General features: G+C 52.5%; 1 protein-coding gene across 2 annotated transcripts in view; it reads right to left on the bottom strand.

Moving 5' to 3' along the window:
* Positions 1 to 4,821: 4,821 nt before the first annotated feature.
* The window catches only part of Zfand3 (zinc finger AN1-type containing 3), a 339,956-nt gene continuing 332,910 nt past the window's right edge, over positions 4,822 to 11,867 (bottom strand). For both annotated transcript variants that reach the window (XM_004624182.3, XM_023720311.1), the window contains one exon: positions 4,822 to 5,266. In XM_004624182.3, the coding sequence (XP_004624239.1) occupies positions 5,112 to 5,266 (155 nt within the window). In that variant the 3' untranslated portion in view covers positions 4,822 to 5,111. The remainder of the gene's footprint in view (positions 5,267 to 11,867) is intronic.

The raw sequence follows: 11,867 nt of genomic DNA, 5'->3' as shown, positions 1-11,867 counted from the left end.
CACACACACACACACACACACACACACACAATTTCAGAATGTCATTTTAAAAAGTTAACAAGGGCCAGCCAAATATCTCAGTGGGTTAAAGCGCCTGCTTAGGCAGATGCAGCAGCCCAGGTTTGACCCCTGGCCTGCCATGCCGGCCCCACTCCCGGGGCGCGCTGAGACAGTGATTGAGACTGGGCGTGGTAGCACGTGCCTGTAATCCCAGCTCTTGGGAGGCTTGAACACAGACAGATCACTACGAGTCTGATCTACGTAGAGACCCTGTAGACCCTTTACTAAAAAATAAAAAGTTACTCGATCAACAACACACAAAAAAGCAGCGTAGCAGCTTTCCCTACTGGACCCTTCCTGCCTTCTCTGGTGAGTCCCTTTTGTTCACTGCTTTCAGTGACCACTGTGTGACACCATGCAGAACAGATCCCCAGTCTTTGCTCTAGCAGGGCTGATGACAGTTTCAGCCATGTACTCTTAGGAATCTTGTGAACTGGGCAGAAGCCATCACATGGTCCTTGCAGGCACGAGGGGTAGGCCCCAGCGCCGGCCAGGCACCCCAAGCCAGCCCTCACCCTTGGAAGCGTGCTGTGCCGTGCCGTGCCGTGCTGCAGAGACTGTTTCTGATCGAACACTTTCTGCTTGGGGCGGGCATGATGAGTCAGTCTGCTTTTCAATTCACACATCTGCAGACTGGAAGAGGTCTCCGAATGCTCGTCTGGCTCTCCCCATCTCAAGCCTTGTCCCGCTCTCCCTGCGTGCCCCCAGCGGGTCCTGGAAGCCTGGCTGTGGTCAGAGCCTGGATGATGTGGGTGCAAGCTGGGTTCCAACAGCACCCTTAGGCGTGGCGAGAAGGGTGGCCGCCATGGCAGCTGTCTCCAGGGAGCCCAAGCTGCGCACCTGCGAAAGCCCGCTTGCCCGGTTCAGTAAACACTGTGGGTGCCAATCATTCAGGAAGCTGTCACTGAGGGGGCCAGCTTGGAAGGGGCTGCTCACAAGATGTGCTGAAGCTGGCTGGGCATTCAGTCTTTAAGAATTTACTACAGTGAAAGGCGCAGCGCGTCTCCCCCAGATCTTCGCTCGCGTCGAGCACACTGCTCCAGCTGCTGCTGCCACTTCCCTCTTTTATGAGCGTCTTTAGCTGCATTTTCATGGCAGCCTGAATGCCCTGAGCTGATGCAAAACATTTACCTTTTCTCGCCATTTTGACTTTGGGGAAGAACCAGTGGTCCTTGGTGCCAGATGTGGTATAAAAGGTGGGTGAGGACACGTAATGCTTTCACCAGCCTGCCTTTCTGTTGGATGGCATCTGGCAGCGGCGCTCATCCAACTTAGGATCATACCTGAACGACACCACAGAGTGCTTCGGAACTGCTTCAGAAAATGGCAAGGGTGATGCAATCGTCAAGGAGTGTTTGAAGCAAGCACAGAGATTTTGAGGGGGGTTAGTGGCAGTGTCCCTCCATACATCTTGGCTTGCCCACTCAGGAGTCCAAAGCAGGGCAGTGAGCCGCGCCCCTGCATGCTGAGGAGAGGCCGGCCGCTGGGTCTGGGCTGGCCTGGGGCAGGCGCTGGCAGCAGCCTGGAGACAGCACACCGGTGGCCTCTCGGCACCCGAAGGGCCTCTTCCTTTTTTTTTTTTAAACAGCACTTGATTTTTAAAAAAAATGTATTTAGTACAGGGTCTACAGGGTCTTACTACACAGATCAGACTTGTGATCCTCCTGTTTTCAGCCTCCGAAGCACAGGGATTACAAGTGCGTGCCACCACACCCAATCTCAGTTGCTGTCCCAGTGCACCCTGGCGGCAGGGTCGGCACAGCACGCCGGGGATCGAACCCCCATCGGTGAGCCTGCCTAAGCAGATGCTTTAGTCCGCTGAGCTATTGGGCCGGCCCTTTGATCTTTTTCTTAACCAACATTTCAAACACGTGTTTAACAGTAATAGTAGTAAACCGGCTGCCCGAGTTCCTTCTCACACCTCAAAACCACTCTGAACTTTGAGCTCTTTGTTCTGTAGCTGCTTCCATTCTAAGAATGCTGCTCTGCTGAGTCCCGGACGTGACACCTCTGCAGACCACCAGCACCAGCACTGAGCATGCGTCCTCGCACAGCCCGTTCCTGGCTGCTTTTCTTTGCTTAATATTCTATGTAGGCCTCAGGATCAGAGCTCTCCCCAGACCTCTGACTGAAGTGTAGGTCACGTGCTCACATCTTAGGCTCGTGGGAGCGCCTAGGCTGGTGTGCCCTAAGCTTGTCGGCTACCGAGGAGAATGGCTGCACAGGCAGCCCTGTCCTAGGACTCTTCGGGGTACTTCTGTTGTGTCCTTCTGGGGTCCTCCCACTGTGACCCCCTGCTGTGGGCGGAGCAAGGCCCGATGGGCTGCTGACTGCCATGCTGCCTTCCTGCTGCAGACTTCTGCCACTGCCCACCGCAGAGACCTCTCTGAAGCCCCCAGGAAGGGGACTGACTTCCGCTCTTGTCTGCTTCTCACCTCCACTGTGCACTTTCAATTTAAGTATCTTCAACCACCCTCATGAGAACTGTGGGGTCCCCTGCCTGAGCCCTGCCATGTGCTTCTTAAATCTTGCAAAACTTAGTAAGCGCATCCTGTGTAGCAGAGGTCACAGGCCACATACACCCCTTGCACCCTCCATGGGCGTGGTGTCACTCGCCCAGCGGGGCCTGCTTTGGGTAGGCAGGGCTGAGGTGCCAGACCCAAGGATCCAGGCACCCAACTCCGCACCTAGGGGCCCCCTCAGGGCCAGTGTGCCCGTGTCTTCCCACCTTCACCTGCCACTCCAACGCAGAACCATCCAGCAGACACCAGGGAAGCACTGTGTAGCTTGGCAGCCACCCCAAGGAACGAATGCCACAGCCCCACTTCCTCCAGCCCTTACCAGGGAGACAGTTCACCAGCTTTCTGGCTATCTAGGGGGCATTTGGGGAACCGGCGAAATAGAGAAATCCAAATATTCATATGATTGGTTTAATTTTTCAGCAGGAGAAAAAAGAATAAAGTTACAAGATTCTTTTAATATTTTCACAATGTTAAAACTAAAACTGAGCTCTAGGCTATGTGTGTTAAGTAAATCTAGAACACAAAAGGGTTAAATAAGATTTTTCTCTTTAAAGATACAAGAATTTAAGCTTTCCTTACATTTAACAAACTTCACAGAACAGATACTGTAGGGGAACAAGCCCTTCCTCCCCCACCCCGGCTCTGCCGTCAGGAAGTGAACCTGGCTGCGGTCCCTGCGCTGCCTCTGCCCCATGGCCGCTCCACGCAGCACGGGGGCCTGTGGGAGCTTGGCGGGGGCCGAGGCGGATGCCTCACTGAGAGTGGCCAGACTGGCCAGAGGGCCGTGGCTTGATAGCAGTGGTAAACGCTGGACAGACTGGCCCCTCTGCTCTGGGCTGCCCCAGAGCAAGATACCGGTCTGGGTCCTGAAGCAAGAATTAAGGCTGGAGATTTTGCAGCGGATTCCACTCTGGTGGGGTGGAGGGTGTGGTAGGAGGAGGAGGTTGGGAAGAGCATGATTTCCTATTTCATTACTTCGGATCAAAAACTTGTGGTTGCAGGGGTTCTGCGGTTCATTTGCAGACAGAGATGATTTGTGGTTTGTACAAAGAAAAGGTGCTGGGTCAGTCAGTAGCTGAGGTGTGGGCCACCCCACCAAGCCTGTGCAGGAGCCGCCCGCCCTCGCCCACCTGGGCCTGATGGGGTCCGGGCCCGCTTGCCAGCTGACACAGGCTTTCAGGGGCATCCTCACCCTGTCTACCCAGCCCCCTGCCCGCCCCCCGCCCCAGCTGATGGGTAATGATTTTCTGATGTGGGCAACCAGGCCCACAGCCCTCTCCTGTTCCGGGCCAAGCTTCTATAGCTACTGAACTTGTCTCTGTCTACTTGAAGAGGCACAGGCTAGGCACTGCCCTCCCACCCCCAGCTGTGACGGCAACTGTCACATGGTGCAAACCACTGTCGGACAGAACCAAGTCCACAGTGCTTGTGAAGCATACTGCCTTCCTTCGAAACACACCACATGGCAGAGGTGGTCTGGTCATCCTTGGCCTATGGGACTGCATAGAAACGAGAGTGGAGGCCATGGTGCCGTCCTCTAGGCCCCTGGAGGGGCAAGTGGCTCTGGCTGCAAGGGCAGTGCCTGTGTGGTCTGCAGCTTAGTTTCCAGCACACCTGATGCCTGGTGAATATGAAACATTAAAAAAAAACCAACCGGAAAACAAAAACAAAACCTCCCCACGTAGAAACGGAGCTGCAAAAGGCGCCTGCAGACCTCAGCCACAGCCACTGCCACGAGCCTTCTCTGATCGACTGTCAGATCCCTACGCCTGGCACCAGAGCCACCAGGGTCGGGTATGTGGGCTGCTTGCTGTGATGGCGGCTCTGGTATGCAAGGCGGGTCTCGTGCATGGCCTAGGCTTGAGTGGAGCTAGTTTTCAAAAGTGAGGTTACTGTTTCTCTCGTAGGATGAGTTTTTCATAGCAAGTCAGATAAAAAAAATTTCTGTAAGAATCTGCCCCACCCCACATCCCCAGCTCTGCAGAGAGCAAGGCCACCACCCAGCCCAGCCACACGGCCAAGGTCAGCAGCCTCCCATGGCCAAGGCACGCGTGGCCGTCAGGTGTCCTGGCTACTGGGGTATGAGGGAAAGTGAGGAGGTGAAAGGCCAAACATTACACAGTTCCTGGCAAAGCCATGTGCATCGTGGAAACCTTAACCCCAGCTTCTACTGCTCTATTAACTCAAGAGTCTCCATCTGGAACACTTTCCGCTTAAGGCTTTTTGTAAGGTTGACTCCAGCAGTGACAGGTATGTGTTGTTTTAAATCCACTAGCCATGCTCAAAAAAAATATTCTTCATGTTTTAATTTTATACAATGGCTAGCAGGCACCTTAGTAACCAGCCAGAAATCAGTTTCAACCACCATCAACCCCTAAACTACAGTACCAGGATGGCTGGCTAAAGAAAGGAAACCGACTGGCTGTAGTCTGACGCGTGCCCAGTACAAGGTGTCTGGCTGACTTTGTCCTAAATAAGGCTAACATTAGTGAACTAAGAACAGCGTCATGTGATGGCCGTGCCTGGCCTTCAGGAGCACCCCTCCCCGATGCGCTGGCAGGAGCGCCCCACTTTCCGGTCCAGTTTCACCATTTTCATGATGGCTTCCTCTCGGCCGCGGCCCATGTGGTCAAATGTACAGTCGTGCTGCTCGGGGAGGCGGTGTAACATACAGAACACATAACCTGTGGTGAGAGGAGCAGAGGAGAGACTTGGGTCAGTCATGGCCGTCCTCCAGCTGCCCAAGGCTTCACGGCAGCAGTCTCCCCTGTGACACAAAGGGGTGGCATCCACAGAGGCTGCCACCTGGGCCCAAGCTGACCACAGCAGTGCAGGGAGAGCAGCCCTGTCCCTAGGGACTAAGGGGGCTCTGGACCCTCAGCCAAACCTGTGTAGCAGACGAGCACAGAGCTGCTTGGCTCCTCCTGCACACTGTACTCTCCACCCCAGGACACACCCAACTTCCATGAGGCAGAGAGGGAGGAAAAATTATTGTGGCTTAAATTCCACTCTGCCTCCTGTGCAGTCAGGGCTCCAGGGGATGTGGGAGTGGGGGCTTGTAAAAGAAAATGGGTAACCTTCAAGTCCTGAAAAAAGTGACATGAGAGGTACTGAGCTCTGACTGCCCCTGGGAACCCAGGAGCCAATGCTGCCCCTGGGAACCCAGGAGCCAATGCGTTCGGTCCCTGGGTGCCCCACCCTCCTACACCTGGAGGCAGCTTCAGGGCCTCTCTTGTTGGAGGATGGAAGTCCAAGGGAGACACTGGCTGCACAGACAACAGGGGAGCAAGAGTCTGAAGAGAGGCCACAGTGCAGGAAGAGGGCACTGATGAAGAGAGGACCTTGGGTCAGGAGAGGCTCAGAGCATACAGGGGCATGAGGGACTGCATGAAGGAGCAGCATTCCCTCGTGGAGGGCTCCTGGGAGAGCCTCCTACTGCTCGCCTGCTGTCAGCCCGGGGCCTGGGCCAAGTCCGCAGGAGCAAGCTGCCAAGTGGATTCCTCACCCTGTGCTCCTTCTGTGGATCCCCACAGGATCCCCAGGCCAACAGCCTCCTCCACGAACTGCCTTCTTTTAGGACCAGCACACGCTGGCCACCCCTTGCAAACTGACTCATCTATCCTGCAGCCTCAAATTTATTTTCTGTAGAGGCTGTGACTTCAGAGGGATAGGAGAAGCTGAAGAAAAGACTGAGTGGCAGGACAGATGGAAGTTTCAACAGCCTTAAAGTGGAAGATTCAGTGGCCGTGACGTTTCCATCCACTTAATCTAGATGGTGCTCCTCAGCCTGGGGAGGCAGTGTGCATGGGGCGAGGGCAGGACGCAGGCAGCCCTGCACCTACCCACACGCGTGGGGCCAGGTGTGGCCAGGGCACACGTGTGAAGCGGCTGCGCATCCACTGTTCCAGAAAACACATTATGAGTTGCTTCCCAGGGAGAGCAGGGCAATATGTTTGACTCTAAATTGGGACTGCGTTTACGGAAAAGAACTGAGATGAAATTTTTGTCTCCTGAGAAGCCAACCTCCCACATGGTCCAAAAGCAAAGTTAAGATTAATGAGCTCATGTGTTCTAGTTACTGATAAGTTCATTACTCGAAGATATTGGACACCAGTTGTCTTTCTCCTGAAGGATTTCACAGCAGAATCGTGCACAGCTGCAGTATGCATCTTCCATCCAACAGGCAAGATCGTCTTTCAGAGCAAGTGGCACTAGGGTGTGTCTGCAGACACTGCTGTACTTGCAGAATCCACAATGAGGGGCAGAAGACCCTGCCGCCCTTTTCTTTAGCTACTGGGACGATTCAGGAGGTGGCTCAAGGGCTCTTCTCTGATGGTGAACAGTGCTGGCTGAATTAACCCCTCTCCTGGCTCAGCTCAGCACTTCACTGCTCAAAGGCGACTGGGCAGGGCCTCCAGTGTGTCCTCACCCTGCCCCCATCCACTAAGGCTGCCTTCCACCAGCTGAGGCAGCAACTGTCCCCCATGTTCTCTATCCACCAGGCACTCTACATCTAGCCAAAAGTCTTATTCCCAATACCTATGTTGTAGGGGGACACCTGTTAAGACACTTGGCTTTCATTTCTGAATAGCCATAACTACCCAAGAGCAGCTATACTTTGGGAGCGGCACTGGTGACAATGGGAATTTATGGCACTGTAGTTTGCTGGGGAGATGTCTTGGAGAAACTCTGAAAGGCTAACTTTCTGGGCTGCAGCACTAAGGTTATTAGATGGTATAAATTAAGCCCAAGTCCCCCTCCTGTGAGATCACTAAGCACAAGTCACATGCTGGAACCTGCCCTAGCTGCTGACTCTGTATTACCCGCTGATGACAGCCAACGGCTAAAGGCACGCTGGCATCAGCAGCAGGGATGCGTGGCCTCAGACACAGCAGGGCAGCCAGAGTGGGTGGGAAGGGCTGGTGCGAGGAATGCATCTTTATCCCTTTTCTTTGTATGTGAAGATCTGCTCCAGAGCCACTGCAAATTCATGAGCTTTGCAAGCCTCTCTGGAGAATTCAGGAGACTAACTTACAGAGAGTACAGAGGGAGGGAGGGGCAAAGGAGGAGGGAGAGAAACTGTGCTTGATTTCAATGACAAACATCTTGAGGCACGGAGTAAAAGTCTAGTGCTGGCCAGGCCAACTCAGCATTTCCTCTGGATACTTCGTAAGACGTAAGCTGGATTTCTTTCCGGTGAGGGTCAAAGAAGGGGTGTCCAGAGCTGATCAGATGAATAACGACATCCAGCCAGTGCATCCTGCAATTCTTTTTTCCCTCTGACTTACAAAATGTACATATGACTCACCAGCATAGTCCCATATCTACACTCTCCTTATGGCCTCTCTCTTCGTAAGACTCTGCAACCAGCTTCAAGGCCCTTCTGCTTGCCGCAGCTACCCAGCACACGGTGCTCTGCAGGGTGGGGCTGAGAGCATCCCTAAAATGGTGCTCACCCACGAAAAAGGAAAACAGGGCAAATGTTTTTATAAACACGGTCTGTAAATGTGGTTTAATCTCAGCCTTTTACCCTGGGCAACAGCCCAGATCACTGCATTTCCATGAATACTGACCCAAGAGAAAGCTAGAGTTTCTTTGCGGCTGCCTGAGCAGTTTTCGGTGAATCTGCACGAAATGCTCAAGAACTAGTATAGGTGTCTCTCTGCTTGCCTGCTCTGAAGCGCTGCTGGTGACGAGCCCTGGATTAGCAGGGCAGGTGGAGAGCAGCTAGCTCTCCGCGGCCCCACTGCCCTGCCTGTCTGGACTGCCGGTGTTCTCTGTGCACTGGATGAGGGAGAGAAGCGCTAGGAAGGAGGCCACAACTCCACAGAGCAGGGAGGTCACAGGAGGACCTGCAGGCCCACCCTCCATGTAGAAGGCAGCATTAGGAGGGAGGCCGACAGCAAGCAACGAAGGGGGAGCAGAAGCTTCCTTCACTGTCATTACCAGACACACAAGAACGCTACACAAACCTCAGTCTACAGGTCACATGAAGTCACTGGTGAGTATGAATCTAGTATCCGCTGACTGGCACATAGATGTGAAATGACCAAAAGGAAAAGGCCTTAAAACACAAGCCCGGTGGGGGAGATAGTTCAGTGGTAGAAGCACCTGCCTGGCAAGCGCCAAAGTGCTAAGTTCAATCCCAGGTGCCACAGGACAAAAAAGCATAAAATACAAGCCCAGCAGAACATGGGCCCCCTTCTTTCAAAACTCCTAAGAGCCCACGTGCAGATTTCTCAACTCATCTCATGGGAACCACCTTCTGATGTCATCCTGCAGTTTCTAAAGCTAACATGTGAGATTCTCACCCAAACCTCACCACTGTTTACACACAGTGGATGGTTTGTGACTAAGTCTATATTACATATTGAGGGAACCTGCACAAATACCTTCGCTAGGCTAAAATGCCTCCACACCCAGGACTGCACTGAGTGCTAAGGAAGCTGTGAATTTCCTACCTCCTAAGTGAAGACAGACAGCAACCCCTGACCAAGAGGACACTCCTAGGAGTTGCCCAACCTAGTGCTGAAGAGCATCTGTGCTCAGTCAGTCCCCCTGATCCCTTTCCCCTATGCCACAGGGAACGGCTCTTGTGTGGCAAGAAGCCCACTGTGTGTACCACCCAAGGGGGCTCCTGCCCTTGGCTGAGGTCTGGGGCCTCTGACCTCCAAGGCCAGCATTTCCTGTCATAACCTAAGAACTGAACAGGAGCTGGAAACACTATTATGTAATACCTGAGTGAAATAAAACAATGCCAAAATTCACACTGAAAATTTGAGCCCTTCACATTTTTTTATCTATACTTGACACAAATGCTTGTTGGATTTATCTTGGAGTAAAAAGTGGACAAAGCTGGGCAGCCCAAAAACCCTGACACTTTAGTGAAACACTCTCTTGTAGACTTCCCACATGGAGGACGTATCTGTTTCACTGAAGCCACCAACTGGAGTGGGCTTAGCACCAACTGTACTGTGCTGTGACCTCACTTGCAAGAAAGTCTTACACTTTCCTGCTCTTCTGCATTTCAAATCTGCTATCAAGCGGAACCTAAAATACTGCAAAGCCGTGGAAGCTGAGGCCCTGTGGACACTGTGGCAGTGGGTGTGGTGTGCATGTGCTCTTCAAGGGCCCTTGGTGCCCTGCTGAGTTCAGCGTGGAGACAAACACACAGCGTACCTGTTTCTGAGGTAAGGCACAGAGCTGCAGAGGCAGGCAGCCACCAGCAAAAGGAACCTACCAGGTCTCCTGAAGCTTCCTGTGGGTCGCCTCCAAACCTCAACTCCTTCCAGGTACCACTTACTCTCTAAGAAAGAAATAACAAATAGGCCTGACCTGTGCGTCTGAAACAACCACGGGTCCTGGTCCACAGGGGTCACATTCTTCTGGCATGGTGAGAGTTTAATGCCCAGGCCAGCTTGCTGACCTCACAGCTCATTTGTAAGTACATGCTAGGAACAGCAGGTGGCTACAGGAAGCCTGTTGGAATGCATTAGCCGCTTATACTCCACCCAGCAGCAATACCTGTATTACACTACATTTGCTGACCCAATGCCCAAGGCAGAATTTGTAGCACAGAAATGTATTAAAGAATCTTAATGAATTTTATTTCAACAAGCCTATGGTTCAAGCAAAGCAGCTGCAGTTGTTTCAGGAACGCAATGTGTCTGCTTTACATTCTCCTCCATCCTGGCTTTGCATGTGGAGGGAAAGTCATTACACACTACAAGAATCAGAACTGGATCCCAGCTCACTGAGGTGGCTGGTACAGTGTACTACTGGGCTAGAGAAGAGAACCAGTGATGGCCAGATGCTGGCTGTCCAAAACTACAGTGAATCACCACGCTAGGCATCGGTCTTTCAAAGAAAGAGAGAAATTGTACTTTAGGAAAAACCTACTCTACTCCTTAACAAGTTAATAAAAACCATAAATTCACACAAGTCTAAAACAGAAATAATTTGTGTTCTCCCAAATCAATCAAAATATCAGCTGCAGGTGCTGGGAGGATAGCTCAGTGGCTTAAGCACCTGCCTGACCATGATCCCCAGTACAAGAAAAAAAAATCAGCTGCATATGAGCTAAATGTTAAAACAAAAATCAGTGGCAGAAGACACTGAGCTCAAAACAACCACACAAACTCAGTGGTGACAGGTCCTCTCTGGCACACGTGCATGTCACAGAGCAAGATGGGGAAGGGAGAAACCTGTGTCCTGCCCCACATGAATGAAGCCTGTGCTACAGTTCGTCCACCTGCCACTTTCAAACAAGAATGGCTACCCCGCTGGCTTCCTTTGTTGCTCCTCTAGGTTTGCAAAACCTCTATCTCATTCCTCTCTGGTGAGAAGCGTTGTCCTACCTCCATCACAGCCCCTTTTGTCACCCACTAAAGCAGCCCCCACCTTGCCTGAAGGAGAACAAATCTCCCACAACACCTACTTGCCTCTACCTAGGCAAGCCTGTTTTTGTCACCTACTGGAGGGACCGAGGAGGAACACCATGAAGGATGCTATGACTTGTGAGAATTTTCCTCTAAGCAAGCCTTTTAACTCGCTGTACAGGAACAGGTAGCTGGCTGCCACCTCCTGTCGTACCAGGCTGTTTCATCTAGAGATGACCACAAATTTAAAAACTAAGAGAAAAGGGCTCAAGGCCAGCTTTACCACATGAATACTACCTCACTCTTTCACACATCACTTTGCTTCGGTAGCTGAGCGCAAGCAGCATGGATCTCTTAGTGGCTGCGGTGGTCCCAATCTATGTGGCTCTGAGGCAGAGAGCCTGGCTGGAGGAAACTTTCAGGTTCCATTCAGCAGGCCCTTGATTCTGTGACCTTCTTTTCAAAATCACCAGGTCCTTTAAAATATCAGCTTCTCAAATGGAGCAGCTGCCTACAAAAAGGTTGCAAAGCTGCCCCAGGGAAAACGGACTGGGGCCACTTGGCTGCCCGCCTGCAGCCACAAGGTTCCCTGGAAGTGCAGCCCCTGCACTCATCCCTAAGAGCACCTTCGAGCCAAGAGCCAGCTTACCCACCTCACAGAACACCCAAGTGGCCACACAGCCAGGGAGAGATGGCAAACACCATGCCTCCCCTCTAGAACAACATCTGAAAAAAAAAGATCACTTCTGTACTCCGTCCTGCTGCTGGCCTTTTCTTCCACACACAAGGGCTCCAGGAGGGCACAAACATGAGAGATGGGCGTCAGGAGAGACACGGAACCCAGTCCATGCTGCTGCCAGAGCCTCAGATTCTCCTGGTGAGGGCAGGCCATTTAACCCTTCAGAGC

This window comes from Octodon degus, unplaced genomic scaffold (genome assembly GCF_000260255.1).
Source record: "Octodon degus isolate 3935 unplaced genomic scaffold, OctDeg1.0 scaffold00005, whole genome shotgun sequence".
Classification (NCBI taxonomy): Eukaryota; Metazoa; Chordata; class Mammalia; order Rodentia; family Octodontidae; genus Octodon; species Octodon degus.
Note: the sequence above shows the minus strand (reverse complement) of the source record. Positions and strands in the feature narration are given on the sequence as shown.